Genomic DNA, 18,793 nt, shown 5'->3' with positions numbered 1-18,793 from the left:
TCAGCTGTCGTCTATCTAAGAGTGGTTGATGCTAATGGAGAAGTGCACACCTCGCTGGTTGTAGCCAAGACCAGAGTGGCACCAATAAAGCAAATAAGTATCCCGAGACTGGAGCTCTGCGGGACTGTGCTTCTTTCAAGATTGCTGCTGGAAGCTGCTGAAATTTTAAGTATCCCCAAGGACAATATATGGGCCTGGACTGACTCAACAGTCGTTCTCGCATGGCTAAACAGCCATCCGAGTCGATGGAAAACCTTTGTAGGAAATAGAGTGTCCGAAGTGCTGACCTCTTTGAATTCCTCGCAATGGTTTCACGTATCCACCAAGTTAAACCCAGCGGATTGCGCCTCGCGCGGAGTACTACCTACGGCTCTGGTTGATGACTCGCTGTGGTTTTCCGGACCTCCATTTCTGAGAGAACAGACCATCCAGTACAACAAACCGAAGGATTTGAACGTAACGTTAGAAGAATCAGTTAAGGTTCACATCACAACAGTTCCAGAACAGTCAATCTTTGAAAGATTCTCCTCTCTGCAACGGATGTTGAGAGTGTTTGCTTATTGCAGACGATTCTGGAACAAGGACAAAGAAAAGACAAAATATTTACAGAAGAAAGAATTAGACGAAGTTTTACGAAGTTGTATAAAAGTCACACAAAAAGAACATTTTGATTCAGAATATAAGGAATTAGAAACAAAAGAAACAGTACAAGGACAAAAAAGTAAGTTAAAAGCAATTTGCCCGTATCTCGATGATAAGGGTCTGATTCGAGTCAGCGGGAGGCTAGAAAGATCTCAGTTGGACGAAGATACAAAGCACCCAATAATTCTTCCTAAGGACTCTCATCTTACCAAATTAATAATTGCTGATGCTCACATAAGAACGTTGCACGGTGGTCCATCTTTAATGATGAACTATCTAAGGTCGGCCTATTGGATCATAGGTGCAAGAAACCTGGTGAAACATCACGTCCACAAATGTGTTGTTTGCCTCAGGCAGAAAGCTAACTTCAATCAGCAACTGATGGGTTCGTTACCATCCGTCAGATGTGTTCCATCCAGACCATTTTTAAATAGCGGTGTGGACTACGCTGGTCCTATAAATATAAGGACTACTAAAGGACGCGGGTACCGATCCTATAAAGGATATATTTGTTTGTTCGTATGCATGGCCACTCGTGCTATACACTTAGAGGTAGTGAGTGATATGACCACTCAAGCTTTTTTAGCCGCATTTAAGCGATTTATTTCACGTCGTGGCCGTTGTGCTCATATTTGGAGCGACAATGGGACCACCTTTGTTGGCGCCTCTAGAGAACTTCAAGAGATAGCAACTTTCCAACAGACTGCTGCAGAACACTTGGAGAGTGCTGGAACGGAATGGCATTTTATTCCCCCACACGCTCCTAATTTTGGTGGTTTATGGGAGGCGGGAATAAAATCCACGAAATTTCACCTCAAAAGAGTGATAGGCGACACAACCCTCACCTATGAGGAAATGAACACGTTGTTGTGTCAAATTGAAGCCTGTTTAAATTCGAGGCCTTTGAGTGTAATCAACACTGAAGAACCTGGTGATCCTTTGCCGTTAACCCCTGGTCACTTTCTGATAGGTGAACCACTTCTTACGGTTCCTGAGGACACCTATGAGAGCGCAAACATTAACTGTCTTTCTAGATGGCAATTCATTCAAAGGATGTTATCCTCGTTCTGGAGACGTTGGTCCTCTGAGTATTTAAACACTTTGATGCAAAGATATAAGTGGGCATTGAAAACTCCTGAACCTAACGTAGGAGACGTGGTTCTCATTAAAGAAGATGATTTACCTCCAAGTCGCTGGCTAATGGGTAGAATTATTGAAAAACACCCGGGTCGTGATAATCTCACTCGTGTAGTCACGTTACGCACCAAGTCATCTATTCTTAAAAGACCCATTTGTAAAATTTGTGTGTTACCTGTTAATAAGTGATTAAGCTATAAATTGTTATTTGTAATAATGGTTTTCAGTAATGTTACATACCCAAGTAAACATACCCAGTTTACTTTCAATGGTCATAAAGACAACATGTCTTTAGTTTGTTGTCGAAAATATGTTTTTATGTTTATGATATGTATTTAATATTATTAGATTCATAATCTAGCTTCTAAAACTGTAGTTCAAAATATTGGAACTTGTTGTGTGTGTTTTTTTTGTAAAAAGACATTCTTTCAATAATGTCTTTTGGTGGGCGATATGTTAAGTATGTAACTCTCAATGTCATCAATAGATGTCGCTAGCTCCGTGGTTATCGGTAGCTAGATCGCAGTGTAAGAATATATTCTATATTCTAACTTTTAAGTATATTTAGTTCCTAATGTTCTCAATAGATGGCGCTAGCAATGTTTCATTGGCCGGCTAGATCGCGCTATAGAAAACTTTTTGTGATCGTATATATAGGCCATGTGAATCATTGTAAATTGGCGCGACCCTTTCTCGGTACAATAAAATGCAAGTTAATTTTGTTAGCTGGTTTTATTTGGCGAAATCCTAGTACAGTACCATTAAGGGTCAGAGCTCGTTCATGTATTTTATCAATTATTGTCTCTTCAAAAGATTCAAGAATATAATCAAGTTATATTTATTGTTGAATATTATATATAATTGAGTGAAATATAAATATTTTGATTAAAACATTTTATTTATTCACCGACAAATATATCATAAACAATATCACAGGGCCAACTCGTTTCAGGCTGGCTAAACGAGAAATACATGATATTAAATCTAAGAATTTAAATTTCATCTAGACTGATGACGTTGGCATTAGATTACATAACATTCTACAAAACAATTTTGAGCTAATCGCAACCACAAAATACGCAATAAGTAAAGTATTGCATTGACAATGATACACTGTCAACTCTAATGTGACCTGCAAATATTTTTCTATCCAATTCGCTGAAAATCGGACAGTTTGAAGAACTTGGTAGTTTTGTCTACAATCGGGTAGTCTAGTCAACAATCCGGTAGTCTAGTCAATCGAGTAGTCTAGTCAACAATCGAGTAATCTAGTCGACAATTGTGTAATCTCGTCCATAATAGGGTAGTTACGTCAACAATCGAGTAGTTTCGTTTATAGCGCGAGGCCGTGCTCGTCGTACGTGACGAAGATCTTCTCAATGGCGGTGATGTAGGCGGCCGTGCGCAGGTCTAGACCCAGGCTATGCGTCTGCGCTGACCGCATCACGTTCTGAAAGCATAACGTCAGAAAAGGTTTAATAATATCATCAAACTGATCGCACATTACAATTTACACATAGTAGGTACACGAAATGCGGCGCGTATGGTGCGGACGAATGTGCGCTGTTTCACATCATTTCGTACAACAAATTCTAAAATGCGGCGCTTTCGGCGCGTGCGTGCTAATAAATGTGCGATTACCTTAATGCTAAGTACTCACATACGGTTTTGCTCGATAGTTTTACTCCGAATCGAAGGAAATGACATTTTTGACATATTTAATTAAATCGAGCCGGCTCGAAGCGAGCTGTCAGTTTTGCGGTCCACACGGTGGTTATTGCTCGATTTGGAGTAAAACTATCGAGCAAAACCGTATGTGAGTACTTAGCATAAGAGAGCTCTATTGAGAATACTCGACATTATCTCTATATTATTTATGTTAGTTTGAAATCTGGTTGAGATTTGATATTTCAAGGCTCGTTGTAATGTATGCTTTTGCGGAGCACCTACAAGTATTTTCAAATTATTATTAATTATTGATATCGTCTCGAAGATCTTTTGTCTCTTTCACTCCCACACAAATGTGTATATCCCATCTCCTTGTAAATGAGATAGCAATATAGGTACTCGTACCCGACAAGCGTTGCCCATGGAGAACTCGAGGCCAGCGGTGACGATGTTGAGCTCGCTGGCCTCGGACATCATATCCGCGAAGAAAGGCGTCGGGCCTATCTTCGCGTCAATCTTGGCTTCCTTTAGCGACCGCTCCACGGAATCTGTAGATGATAAACTGATACAAATACTACCTTCGTTGGTCCTAATTTCATAGGTGTGGTGGGCTGTGGGCCATTAGTTATTTGTCCGTTAAAAAGTATCTCTACCTATAATGATTCCAGTACTTATCCTCTTAATTTGAATTTTTAAGCAACATTTTGCAACTTGAGCAATGATCATAATATTAGATCATTGCTCAAGTTGTATCTCTACATATTATAAAACAAAGTGGCATTTTTTTCCCTCATTTCCCTTTGTTCCCTAATAATTCCCTAATTTTGGGGTTTCTAATGTGATGTCGTAAATAATTACATTTTTTCCGCTTACATTGCAACGACATTTATCAAAATTATGTACTAAGTATTGTACACTATGAAAAAATCTACAGAAAACTCCGCGATGGTATATGTCTATCTCTTATGGATATTTTTTTTTTTTTTTTTTTTTATACTTTATTCACTTTATTACAATTGTTTTACAGTATACATTAATACGCCAAACTGAACAAGCAGTTTGTAGGCGTTCCGCTCAAACACAAAAAATTACATGCAATTGTAATACAATAATTACACAAAATATAATACTAACAAGTAACATAATTATGAACTAACTAAAAAGTGTGTGTTTGTGTGTGTGTGTTTGTGCGTGTGTCTGTGTGTGTGTGTGTGTGTGTGTGTGTGTGTGTGTGTGTGTGTGTGTTTGCGTGTGTGTGTCGGTATTTGTGTGTGAGAATGAGACTACATTTTTTTTATTACATTTTCTTAGTATATCCAAGCATTTCTTTGAGTTTTTGTTTTAATTTCTTTTTACACTTTATTTTCTTTTCCTCTCTTAATAACTTAAACTTATTACATAACTTAGGCACTATATACTTCCTAGTTCTTTCCCCATAATAATTATTTACTTTTATTTGCTCTAATTTTCCTTTTTTCGACTCTCTAACACTATATTTATGCTTTATCTTTATTTTAAATTTATCACTATAATATGTTTCTATCGCAATTAAATATTTCACTTTTTCACTTACTGGTATAATTTCACATTCCTGGAATAGCTTACAATAGTCGTCTTTGTATTTATTTTTTGTTCTTTTATCTACCATTATTTTTAAAAACCTTATTTGTATATTTTTAATTTGCTCTATATACGTTTTAAACGTTAACCCATAGCAATTTAATCCATAATTAATGACAGACTCCACCAGAGCATAGTAAACCATAAGCAGAGTACGTTTATCTAATATTCTTTTTAAAAGATAAAATTTACTGAGTACTGATCTCAATCTGTTACATACTAATTCAATATGCGGCTTCCAAGTAAAGTTTTTATCTATAATCAGACCCAAATATTTTATATTATTTACCACTTCCAATTCGTTACAATGACAGTTATTTTTTTGATGTAAACAGTTATATATGTGTCCCACTATGCGTACATTTGCTCCTGCTGATCGATTGTAGGGTGAGCATATATACATAACTTTAGTCTTACTGGCGTTAAGTATTATCCCATTGTCGTGGGCCCATTTTGTTATTTTATCAAAATCACTTTGCAATTGACTTTCCATCAGTTGCAAGTTTTTACCTACTACTACCAAGCATGTATCATCAGCATACATGTATAACCTACTATATTCTACTACATTAGGCATGCTATTTACATGCATTGTATACCCAGAAGGACCATATACAGAACCAGTGGGCACCCCCAACGTTATGTCCGCATCTGCGCCCGTTGTATCCTCGACAACGGTGCAGAGCGTCCTGTTCTTCAAGTAGCTCTTGAAGAACTTATTGGTGGGCCCACTGATTCCGCATTCCTCCATTGCCTTTAAAAGCTGTTTGTGGTCCAGAGTATCAAACGCCTTTTTAAAATCAATAAATAATGCTAAAATCTGATTTTTATCATTTAGCTGCTCATTAATAAAATCCGTAAACTCAATTAGTAGGGTATCTGTACTCTTTCCTGGTCTAAATCCATGTTGGCAGTTGGTAATAATATTATTTTTTTCTAAATAATTACTTATTTGTTTAACTACAATTTTTTCTACAATTTTATTTACTACGGATAAAATAGCTACTGGCCTGTAATTTGTATAGTCCAAATGACTTCCTTGTTTATAAATCGGTCTTATAATTGCTCGTTTGAGCTCATCAGGATAAATACCTTGCGATACACACATGTTAACAAATTTTGCAATAATTTTACTTATATCATTGATTATACATTTTAAATCCGTTACCCGTATTTGATCACTACCGGGTGCCTTATTACAACTTAAGTTTTTAATGATTTTAGCAACCTCTATGGCATTTACCTTCCTACATCGAAATGAACTATAATTTGGCCTAACATAACTATTTCTATCCAAAAAATTTTCACTACAATTATGCTTAATTTTTTCTATTTCCTGTGTAAAAGTTTTACCTAGTATACCACAATAACTTTTTTGTTGTCTTCCCACAATAATCTAAATAAAATTTGTTGTATCCCACAATAACATTTAACTTAAAATAATGGAAAATTTTCGAAGCGATTTTAACCAATACGGCAATAATCCTTATTCAATAAAATACTTTAAATACATTATTGATTTAATATAGATCTTTATGGCCCTTTACAGCATATGGTTTAAATGAATATTTTCGAGGATATTACAAGATTTAAAAATTGCGGGATGTAGCTTTTGCGGCGGTTCTGACTAATGCGGGCCACGGGTAGTAATGAATATAATTAAAAACTACTGAATCGATTTTAGTCATTTCTTCAGTGAGTGACATAGGCTATAATATATTTTATACCCGTGCGAAGCTGGGGCGGGTCGCTAGTAAGATATAAAGTGAGTGTGGCAAAGCTCGCCACCCCGGCAACTGCGCCATAAAGCCATAATTCCATACTGCTAATTGGAGATTCCGATTAGCAGTATGGAATTATGGCGCACTTGCCGGAGTGGCGCGCTTTGCCACACCTGTGGCCACACTCACTATAGGTATTTCGTTTACGATTCTTAGTAGTAACAGAAGATATCTCAATTCACAAATTGTTTATGATTCTTCGAACTTATAAATTAACTAGCTGTCCCGGCAAACGTTGTTTTGCCCATATTATTTTATTGAAGTGACTAATATATAAGAGACCTGGCTCTCTTAGGCATTTTCAAATATTTAAGAAAATGTTAATAGCGTGTAAAATTCTAACTCTGAAAAGAACTAATACATCTAAACTCCTCTTGATGACGCCCACTTCGCAACGGGCCGTGCAGTAGAAATCGTAATACTTATTTTAATTTCGCCATAACTTCAAAACCAAACGTCCAATTTAAGTCATTCAAAGACCAAATATTATCTACATAAACTGTACTTAGTGATTAAACAATTTATTTTGATAAGGATTAATAGCATGAGTAAAATAAACGCGTTTAAATGTAGTCCAAAAAAATTCAAGATTTTTTAAATAAAAAAATTGTTGTTGTGTCTCACTTGACATAGATAGGTATAGTGTGTCGCGGACTTTTTTGTAGATATTTATAACATCTACAATTGATTAGAACATTTTATGGTTCTATCTTTTATAGTTTAGGCAGCGTACGCGAAAAAAGTAACATTTCTGGTTGATTTTTTACACCTTGCGTCCGAAAATCCCAAATATCTTACGGAACCCTATTTTTTTCCAAAATAAAATTTAGCCTATGTTCAGCAGAATTAATGTAGGATTCCAATGGTAAAAGAATCTTTCAAATCGGTCCAGTAGTTTCGGAGCCTATTCAAGACAAACAAACAAACAAACAATCAAATCTTTCCTCTTTATAATAGTAGTGTAGACGAGCTTTTGCCCGCGGCTTCGCTCGCGTTAAGAAGTATTATTATATACAAACTTTCAATCCCTATTTTAACCCCTTGGAGGTGGAATTGATCAAAATCCTTTCTTAGCGGATGCCTACGTCATAATGTCTACCTGCATGCCAAATTTCAGCCCGATCGGTCCAGTGGTTTGGGCTGTGCGTTGATAGATCACCATGTCAGTCAGTCACCTTTGAGTTTTAGATAAATACAAGCTTTTGCCCGCGGCTTCGCTCGCGTTAAGAAGTATTATTATATACAAACTTTCATCCTCTTTTTGAACCTCTTGGGGTTGGAATTTTTCAAAATCCTTTCTTAGCGGATGCCTACGTCATAACATCTACCTGCATGCCAAATTTCAGCCTGATCCATCCAGTGGTTTGGGCTGTGCGTTGATAGATCACTATGTCAATCAGTCAGTCAGTCACCTTTGAGTTTTATATATATATAGATTGTTTCTTAATATCATGTATTGTATCAAGGAACTCGTTATAATTTTTTATAAATTAATATTTGTACTATGTGCGTTAGCTACAGACCTAGCAGCGCAACATTGGTGTCTCGCCAGAACTTGATATTGAGTTTGCCGAAGCTAACGTGGTTGAGGTTCTTGAGGAACTCGAAGTAGGAGACGGTGACGCCGCCCGCGTTGGCCAGCAGGTCCGGCAGCACCAGGATGCCGCGCTGCTGCAGCACCACGTCCGCTGACGGCAGCGTCGGACCGTTAGCGCCTTCTGCTATTATCTAACAGAGAATATAGAGAATATTACAGTATAGAAAAGTCAAAACACCTTGGAGTGCTTACCGACGAACGGCATCTTGTCAATGGCAGCCGTCGACAAGTGTAAAAAAATCAATGAAAAAAAAATCGACGCGTGCCGCCGACAAGTGTAGTTCGTCTGCAAGAAGCCTTAATGATAGCGCTAGTGTCGTGGAAGAAAATTTTAAAATTTTAGCACAACGAAACGTGGGAAAATCCTAGTCTTTGTTGGCTAAGTTCTAATTGATCTTAATAAAGCGTTTCCTCTTTAATGTTTGCAAATAATAAGGAAGAAATATTATGAATTTCCGCAACAATGAAACCATTCAATCAATCAATGCGAGAAATGTTTTTTGGGGTACCAGTAGAATTGCTTAATTTGCCTGACATCGCTATTCGTTAAGCGCAGCGATTTTATTGGCTCTTGTAAACACATTCCTGCAACGTAGGTCTGCTGGAGATGCAGCATAGCACAACAACTTTGCAGTCGAAATTGTAGTGATTTGTACTTCATACCTTGCAATTAAGTTTGGCGGCGACGGCCGGCGTGATGGTCTTCTCGACAGCAGCCACTACCAGGATATCTACCTGCTCGTACATCACATCGTCCTTGCCCACCTCCCGAGCGCCCGGAAAACCCTTCACGCTGCCTTTGTTCTTCGCCTTGTAGTCTAATAGATCCTGTCGGTCAATGTCCCGAGTAAATATTCTATTGGCGAGTCTTATTGGTGCTGAAAACATCTGTCTCTATTCTCTACTAAATCCCTTTTAGAAAGCTTTTAAGCTGTTGCATAGCTTTAATAAGCTTTAATAATTAAAATAAGCGCGGCGACCGAATCAAGAAAATCCGTAACGAAAAACACCTAACATTCGTCGTTTCAGTTCGGTAGACTTTGTTCGGTGTGGGTCGAGACGTGCGGTCGTTGCGACGTTGCCAGACTGGCCCGGTGTTTGTGTGCATGCGACTAGACGTACTTATGCGAATTAAAATTACATAAGTTGATAAAAAATGCTATGCAATAACTTTACAGCGGCAGTCCCCGAGTGCCACACGTAATATTTCTCGTTTAAATACTGATCAAAAAAGCTAATTAAGGGTTTTTTCTGCTACCACGCACCAACCGATTGGTGTGGTCCTAAATAGATGTCCTTGAAAACTCTCAATAGATTCCTCCAATTCCTCACCTTAGCGTTAATGCCGTCGGGGTTCTTCAGTGTGCAGTCGTACTCCACAACACCGAGTATCTTGACGCCGCGCTCCTGCAGGTACACACCCGCGTAGCTGCCCACGTTGCCGAATCCCTCGATAACGCATGTCTTGTTCTTGGGTATTTAAAAATAATAAGGGCCACTTCGCTGGGTGATTGCTTTAAAATATCCTGCCTACTGTTTAGTAAAGTGCAAAGATTTGGAGAGTCACAGATTTCTATCCTCGCTTTGTAACTCAGACTGCATGGTTGTATGGACCGAAAGTTTTAATGGTCAAATAGACTGCTTTACAGATCTGAGGTATGTTATTAGTTATGTAAGTGTTTCGGTAGTTAAATAAACTCAACTGTCGGATCAGTAGTGCGTAATTTATTTACAAATCTTATCTTATTAATATACTAGCTGACCCGACAGACGTTGTCCTGTCTTGACGATTTAACCATGATTAAAATGAGTATAGCTCCATGCCAAATTTCATCAAAATAGATTAAATGGTTTAGGTGAAAATCATAGTTATCATCATAGTAAACTCACAGAAAACCGGCGTGAAACAGCGCTTGCGCTGTGTTTCGCCGAGTGAGTGAGTTTACCGGAGGCCCAATCCCCTTACCCCTACCCTATTCCCTTCCCTACCCTCAACTATTCCCTTCCCAATTCCCAAATTATCTATTTGTTGACTTCTGTTGTTCGCTCGACGATTCTGCATTGCCAACCGAGCTGTTTCACGGGCTGCTTCACTTTGCTCTCGTGATTGAGAAGCACGAAGTCGAGCCATACTATTGCGGCGCTGTTCACGTGCAATTTCTTGTTCTTCTTCAGTCCTTTCATTTGCAGTATTTTGTATTCTTCTTGCATTACGGCTTTGTCGGGAAAGATTCGATCGTCTTGGTCGCGGCATTATTAATTAAACTTCACTTCACTTCAATCCACTTGTTAATTATTTATTTAATAGAAATAGTTTTAATATTGATTTCTTACAAATATCAAATCGTCATCCATACGTCATTACATAGCTGTCATTTTACGTCAATTACATAGCTGTCATTTTCGTTTTGTTATTCCAAGTCTGATTCTTTTTTGTTATACCACGTTTTATAGTGACTGACGTTTCATGTCAAGTCACACAGGAACGCTGTCGAACGGGATAAAAAGTATCCTATGTCCGTCTCCTGGCTCTAAGCTACCTCCCTACCAATTTTCAGCCAAATCTGTTCTGCCGTTCTTGAGTTATAAGTGGTGTAACTAACACGACTTTCTTTTATATATATAGATATTCCAAATTTTGTATATATACCTAATATATAAGTATACAAAATTTGGAATATATACAAATAGAGACAAAATATAACATACACCAGAGAGATAAAAATTGAGAGGAAAGATTTAGCACATAATATGAAAGAGACAAAAATTGAGAGGAAGATATTTGAACTCTGCTCTTTGCAGATCATGCGTGAATGGACAAAATTATGCGATCAAACCGCTTTGCACTTGTAGATGCCTCTATCCCATCCAGTTAATTCTATTTTATTTTTTTTTGGTTTGCGTTTATTTGTGCAGCTACAGGCATAAACCACAGGGTACCTTAAATCCAGGCTCGAGATTAATCAGCTTCATCCACTGCGGATCGTGTATGAATATGTCTATGGCGATGAAGACGCCGCGGCCGGTCGCCTCCACTCGGCCGTGCACGCCGCCGCCGTTGATCGGCTTGCCCGTCACGCACGCAGCAGCGTTCAGGTCGTTGAAACCTGACGTCATAAGTCAGTAAATACTATATAGCTACTATCGGTACTTGTCTCTCTCACTAGATCACGAATATTGCCGTCTCGTTTCCACAGACAGGTGCGATAGCAATATAAGTACCTACTTGCAATAGGGTGAAAAAAACAAGTTGCAATAATTATTATTACTGACAATTTTGAATACATATATTATGACAATGGTCAATATTTTACGAGCTACACCACCAGACTACAGTTTCGAAATAAAAAATCGAATACTTAGCTATTTTAACCTACTTCAAAAAAGGAGGTTATCAATTCGACCCGTATGAAAATAGTACGAGCAGTTTTTGAGATAGGGTATTGCAGCACCCCTATCGTGGGTATCGCAGACAATATATTTTCAACTTGGGGATTGATATGTTAAGAACCATTTTGAAGTCGGTTTTATCTTTTTATATACCTTCAACTTGTAAATAATATTATCTTACATCCAGTTTGGGTCTTGGTGACAAGATGGCATTATCTAACATTATCTGGCGCAAGTGGAGCATAGATACTTTACCTAAAGTCTTGATGTATGTGTCGACGATCCACGACATCTCCCGGCCGGATGTGTTGACGTCCGGTGCCGGCACGTCTATTCCGGCTCCTGAAAACAGGCTTTTACTTTTAAGTATGGTGTTTGTATGGACGTTCGTTGTGGTGCTGCGATCAAAAGTACTTCTCTCTGTCAAAAACTAAGAGTAACAACTTACCGATATAGTTCTTCTTGGCGAGCTCTAGCGTGTAGCGGCGGGTGATGCGCTGCAGCTCGGCCACGCTGTACTGCTTCGGGTCAATCGCCACACCTGTCAAAGATAACTAGATGACCATGTTGACAGTTTTACGCTAAGTACTATCAGATAAGCTAAATCATAGGCAGATGGCGGACCTACGTATTTTGGTCGTGTTTTGTCAAACCCAGCCGACTGATGACGACGTTGACACAGGGCTGTAGCTACAGTCAAATTTGAGGTAGGGCAGCGTCGGTTACAGGTAGGGCGGAAGCAAAAAAATCGGTCAAGTGCGAGTCGGATTCGTGCACGAAGGGTTTCGTACCGTTATAGATAAAAAATAGCCAAAATTGTGTTTTTTGTAATTGAGCCCCCTTTAAATATAAATGTTATTTTAATTGTATTATTAATTAATTAAGTGATTTCGCAAAAATGTCCAGTGCCTACTGTTGCCATTAATATCAATATGCAGCAAAAAAGGCCAAAAAACACGAATCCTTAAATATTGATTTTATTTTGTTTTTAGTAAGTATTTGTTGTTTTGAATTATCTCTAGGTCAATGATTTATTCAATTCATTCAATAGTTATTCTTAGATACTTAAAAAAATTCTGTGACAAAGCATGAGCACTATATCTAAGAACTACATATTATTAAATCCTCAATTACGAAGAACAAGCGAACAATATGGTTAAACTTCTGGATGTAGCGATCCACGTGTGAGTGAGAGTGAGGAAATAATAATTAATTGTTGGGTTGGGTGATACGAGTCAATAGATACGACTAAAAATATATTTAGATTATTATTGTTTCTGCAAACTTATTAAAATAATAATTAATAATAAAATAACATAAAATATTTAAAACAGCTGAATTCTACGATTCGCCATATTATTAAAAATGCGAAGAACTCCGTTCAGATCAACTTTTTTTGTTCTTTTTTTTTCAAAGGCCAGAAATACCATACCAGCCATTCTTTCGTGACCCATTGACAGTCTTTGAGGCCTATTAATTGCAGTTAAAGTTGAAAACGTGGACTCGCACACTGCAGTACTACATCTTTTTTTTTCATTAAGATTATAATTAAATGGACGCATCGCTTCATGTAATCGTGATTCAAATGCCATCTATACACAGAACAAAGAATTATTATCGACGACTTCTGTGGCCCAATGGTTGGGCGTGTGGCAGCTTAATCCGGGGGACGCGGGTTCGAATCCTGCCAACGGAACAAAAAGTTTTTAAAGGTATAATAAAAATCTTAACTATATAATGTATAGTTTATATAAGAATAAAGTATATTTCTGTTGTCTAATATCTGTAATGCAAGTCCTTTAGGTCTTCCTTTTTAGGGTTCCGTACCCAAAGGGTAAAAACGGGACCCTATTACTGAGACTTCGATGTCTGTCCGTCTGTCCGTCTGTTTCCAGGCTGTAACTCAAGAACGGTAATAGCTAGAGAAATGAAATTTTCACAGATTATGTATTTCTGTTGCCGCTATAACAACAAATACTAAAAACAAAATAAATTAAATATTTAAGGAGGGCTCCCATACAACAAACGTGATTTTTCAACATTTTTTGCTTAACTATCAATGATGACAACAGGTAGGCACTTGAAATTTTCACAAAGGCCTTAATAATATATGTAATTTAATAAATAATAATAAAAGTTAAAAAAAAAATTAAGGGTTAGGTAGGTCCCATACTATTTTTGCTCTATAACGGTACGTGCGCGGTATAACCCTTCGTGCGCGGGTCCGACTCGCACTTGGCCGATTATTGGTATTTTTAAGGTAGGGCATTGTGATTTTAAGGTAGGGCATTGCCCCACTATGCCCCCCCCTAGCTACGGCCCTGCGTTGACATAGCCCAACCAAATGACGTAGGCGGTAGGCGGTAGGTAGGTACTGCTTATGAATCAATTTCTTCGATGGGACATGATTTTTTTTAATGAAATAAGGGGCAAACGAGTCACCTGATTGAAAGCAACTTCCGCCGCCCATGGACACTCGCAACATCAGAAGAGCTGCAGGTGCGTTGTCGGCCTTTAAGAGGGAATAGGGCAATAGGGTAGGGGAGGGTAACTAAGGGAATAGGGGAGGGGAGGGAAGGGAAGAGGGTAGGGGATTGGGCCTCCGGTAAACTCACTCACTCGGCGAAACACAGCGCAAGCGCTGTTTCGCGCCGGTTTTCTGTGAGCCCGTGGTATTTCTCCGGTCGAGCCGGCCCATTCGTGCCGAAGCATGGATCTCCCACGTTAGATAATAATTCTTCAACGGCCACCCCGTTGTACTTGGAGTGTATTTTGGTTTTATTATTGTAATGTTATGTGCCTGTTTGAGCCGACTCCTTAGTCCTTACCTCCCTTGGCGCCGCCGAAGGGTATGTTAGAGCAGGCGTTCTTGTACGTCATGAGCGCCGCCAGCGCCTTCACCTCCTCGATGTCCACGCCCGGCGCGTACCGGATACCTGGTATGTGGATTACATTAAACACACATGAAGAATGGCAATGTATGTGTTTGAACGAGGAGGCTAATGGCTTAGTAAAATATTTGTCATGGCGAGTTTCTTACGCCGGTTCTTCTCGCCGGGTTAATTCCAGAACCGGTGGTAGGCAACATGTAGTCCGACATTCTCAAATCATTTGATTCATTCAAAAATATATTTTTATTTTTATCGAAAATAACAACTGTAACAATTATTAACAAATCAATACACGTATTATTCTTGCTCACTTGACTCTGTCACTTTTTATGACTGTTCGCTAATGCGTGTAATCGCTGAAGAGATTTGTAACTAAACACCACTTTATTTATTTTCATAGGTACCTAAAGAAAATCAGTTTAAGTCTGGCCTATAGGTAGGTACATCTTAAAGGACAGTGCGGAGCAGGATAATTAATTCGTACACCGTCCATTGGTCTATCTATACCTGTCTCTTTATATCTGCAACATTTCGTTTTTGGAACAGCTAAGTATATGTCAAAGGAATATACTGCAGCAGAGGCGGCGTAAGGCGTGGGCGGTGTGGGCGACCGCCCACGGCCTCGCGGTCTGAGGGGCCTCGCGTCCCTTGGACCACGAGGTTCTTTGAAGGATTAACGAGTTTTGATACTGAAATATTCATAAATAAAGAGTTTTATATATAAAAGTTTGAGTATCAAAAAGTTCTTTCTCACAACAAATCCGTCCTCTTGCGTCATCCACATCGCAAAGTATTCTTTTGGGGGCCTTGCAAGATATATCTCGTCCACGTCAAATTTAGGTCTTGCCCGCCACTATACTGCAGTATCATATATGGCATCATAACTCACCTCCCTTGCACGGCAGGCGATGAACGCTGTGCTGACTGCGATAAGCGCGCACCACCTCGTATTCGCCGTTCTTGCGCTGCAGAGGGAACTCGAACTGCAGCGTGCTGTTGCATGATCCCATCACCTGCCATACACCATATGGTATCAGATCGTAGTCAGAAATCGAAGAGAAAAACTCTGATCAATATTTAGTTTCTGTAAAGCTGTTGATATAACAATTAAAATAGACAGGGTTATATATAATACAGAAAAACTGGGCTTAAGAGGCGACTAACCCTAAAGTGTCGATTTTATAATTCATTTTTAAGCATGAAAATAAGCCCCGAACTATTTCATTTTCTAAAATTAGATAATCTGTACTAATATTATAATTGGGAAGAGTTTGTTTTTTGTTTGTTTGTTTGAACGCGCTAATCTCAGGAACTATTGGTCCGATTTGAAAAATTCCTTCATTGTTAGATAGCCAATATATCGAGAAAGGCTATATGCTATGTTTTATTACGCTAAGACTAATGGGGCGAAGAAATAAAGGCAAATGTGGAAAAAATGGGGGAAATTATTTAAAAAGGCTTATTTAAACGCGCTTATCTCAGGAACTAGTCCGATTTGAAAAAATATTTCAGTGTTAAATAGCCCATTTATCGAGAAAGGCTACAGGCTATATTTTATCACGATACTACTAATAGAAGCGAAGAACTAGAGGAAAATGTGTAAAAAAACGAGGGAAATTATTTGAAACGGCTTATCTCACGAACTACTGGAGCAATTTTTTTCTTATTTGGCACAGATAAGAAGTAGACCACATGAAGGATCATAGGCTATTTTTGTGGACTAATTTGTCTGTGAAATATCTAATTTACGCGGGCGAAGCTGCGCGGAACGTTATATTTCGCGTGGTCACGACATCACGCGTAAACGGCTGGACCCATTTTGCTGAAATTTGGTATAAAGATACTTTGAGTCCCGAAAAAGAACATAGGATACATTTTGTCCCGGAAAAATTTGCGGTTCCCACACAATATACTTTTGTAATTTGCGCGTAAACGACTCAATCGATGTACGGGAACAACTATAAACTAAAGTCCACGCGGACGAAGTCGCGGGCAACAGCTAGTCTATACTAATATTATAAATGCGAAAGTATCTCTGTCTGTCTGTCTGTCTCGCTTTCACACTAAAACTACTGAACCGATTGTAATGAAATTTTGTACACAGATAGTCTAAAGCCTGAGAAAGGACATAGGCTACTTTTTAACTGGAAAAGGGGGTTGTAAAGGGGTGAAAATGAGGGAAATTTGGTCAAATTAAGTTAGTTCCAAAAACTCAAAACAGATGGCGCCAAGAGTCCCCTAGATCGCGCTATTGCTTGCTCATGCGTATTTCTATAAGAGGTGGTACCATGTTGAGCAAGGTTTTTCGATTCTTTCGATTGTTATACACGTTATTAACTAACTAGCTGTTGCCCGCGACTACGTCCGCGTGGACTTCAGTTTATAGCGCGCGATGTCAACAAAATTGGTGTCAAATGCTTTTATAAAAAAAACCCTGGTACCCCTTAAATCAATACAGCTGTCCAGTGTGCACACAACAAGTATTTCATTTTTTTTATATTGAACTTTATATTTTATGCCAAATTTAAAGCTTATTTAGCCCCCTAATTACACAACTTTACCCATAACTAATAACTCACTTACCAACTTAGATATCAACTTCAAAAACAACAGTGCCAAAACTACTGAACCGATTGTAATGAAATTTTGTACACAGATAGTCTAAAGCCTGAGAAAGGACATAGGCTACTTCTTACTGGAAAAAGGGGTTGTAAAGGGGTGTTTATGCGTAAATTTGTTCAAATTAAGTTAGTTCCAAAAACTGGAACAGATGGCGCCAAGAGTCGCCTAGATCGCGCTATCGCTTGCTCATATGTATTTCTATAAGAGGTGGTACCATGTTGAGTTGATGTTTCGGTTCTTTCGATTGTTATACTTGACGTTATTAAATAACTCACGAACCAACATGGAAATCAGAAACAAAAGTCTACCAATAATAAATACTAAATAGTTTATGGGTATTGGGCAAAGCTAAAGTTGTGTAATGCATTAAGCAGCTAAGTTGTGTAACGCTAAATATCATATTATGTGCACACTACACGGCTGTTTTGGGTATTTTGATTTAAGGGGTACCAGGGTTTTAAAAATCTTTTGACACCAATTTTATTGACACCGCGCGCTATAAACTGAAGTCCACGCTGACGAAGTCGCGGGCAACAGCTAGTTTCTTATATTTTCATACTAGCTGTCCCGGTGAACTTCGTGTCACAGGTCACTTTAAAACCTTCCCTGGACTTCTACAATTATTTCAAGACTAAAATCAGCCCAATCCGTTCAGCCGTTCTCGAGTTTTGCGCTTAGCAACACATTCAGCGACTCATTTTTATATAGATTACATACATCAGATCATAACCATACCCTGAGTATACCCGCGACACGCTGCTTGCGTTTCCTATCCGACAGATGCGTGTGCCTCTTCAGGTAATCCTCGAGCGCGGGCTCGCACACGGTGACCGCATGATGGTAGAAGTATTCCACCATGCGGTAGAAGCTGGGGTTGTCATCGCACGGGATACTCTGCAGGTACTCCGGGATCTCGTACCCGCGTACGCTCATGCGGAATACCCCGCCCGCTCGAAACGCCTTCTTGCACGCATTCAGCAGCATGTTCGCGGAAAAATTTCGATTAACGTGAATATTTTTTGTGACTTTGAAATGTCATCAAAATGGTTTTCACTTGTCATAATTTTGCCAGTTTCAAATAATTGAATTAAAAAGTTTTTGATCCGATGATCTATTAGACTAGGACGAGTCGGCGCATGAGTACCGAAAACTATTCCACCTCAATTTTTTTATGCGATCCTCTTCAAATTGCCCTCCTGATGATATAAATGCATGTTGCCAAGGCGCAACCCGGTGCCATATTGCATAAACAAACATTGTTTAAACAATTGCAAGGAATTGTTATTTTTCAACCGAACAAATTTTTTTTTATATTCTTTATTGAAATACCAATAAAAAAGGTCCTATGACGTTTAACGATAAAGTTAATATTTTTAAAGATATGAATTTTTTTAAGGTTCGAAAATCCTCAAATTTGGGTACTTTCGACCGATGAAAAATATATT

The 18,793-nt window shown here is 38.6% G+C and overlaps 1 protein-coding gene across 1 annotated transcript; it reads right to left on the bottom strand.

The window, feature by feature from the left end:
* Positions 1 to 2,689: 2,689 nt before the first annotated feature.
* LOC121725561 (glutamate dehydrogenase, mitochondrial-like) lies at positions 2,690 to 18,374 on the bottom strand. The gene is made up of 11 exons (XM_042112574.1): positions 18,084 to 18,374; positions 15,616 to 15,739; positions 14,664 to 14,771; positions 12,284 to 12,376; positions 12,091 to 12,177; positions 11,386 to 11,552; positions 9,778 to 9,915; positions 9,109 to 9,273; positions 8,372 to 8,576; positions 3,853 to 3,995; positions 2,690 to 3,229 (listed from the first exon to the last, which is right to left on the bottom strand). Exons 1-11 carry the CDS (start codon positions 18,330 to 18,332, stop codon positions 3,113 to 3,115), a joined length of 1,596 nt encoding a protein of 531 aa, XP_041968508.1. The 5' UTR covers positions 18,333 to 18,374; the 3' UTR covers positions 2,690 to 3,112.
* Positions 18,375 to 18,793: the final 419 nt, after the last annotated feature.

This window comes from Aricia agestis, chromosome 3 (assembly GCF_905147365.1).
Source record: "Aricia agestis chromosome 3, ilAriAges1.1, whole genome shotgun sequence".
Classification (NCBI taxonomy): domain Eukaryota; kingdom Metazoa; phylum Arthropoda; class Insecta; order Lepidoptera; family Lycaenidae; genus Aricia; species Aricia agestis.
This window is presented reverse-complemented; position numbering and strand designations above follow the sequence as displayed.

What these genes read in the sequence shown, in the direction of transcription:
- LOC121725561 (XM_042112574.1), bottom strand. Translation starts at nt 18,332, where the DNA reads ATGCTGCTGAATGCGTGCAAGAAGGCGTTTCGAGCGGGCGGGGTATTC. An exon ending in CGCCAAGAAGAACTATATCG is followed by an intron (nt 12,178 to 12,283) that starts GTAAGTTGTTAC and finishes GCCTGTTTTCAG; the next exon opens with GAGCCGGAATAGACGTGCCG. An exon ending in CACATACATCAAGACTTTAG is followed by an intron (nt 11,553 to 12,090) that starts GTAAAGTATCTA and finishes TTATGACGTCAG; the next exon opens with GTTTCAACGACCTGAACGCT.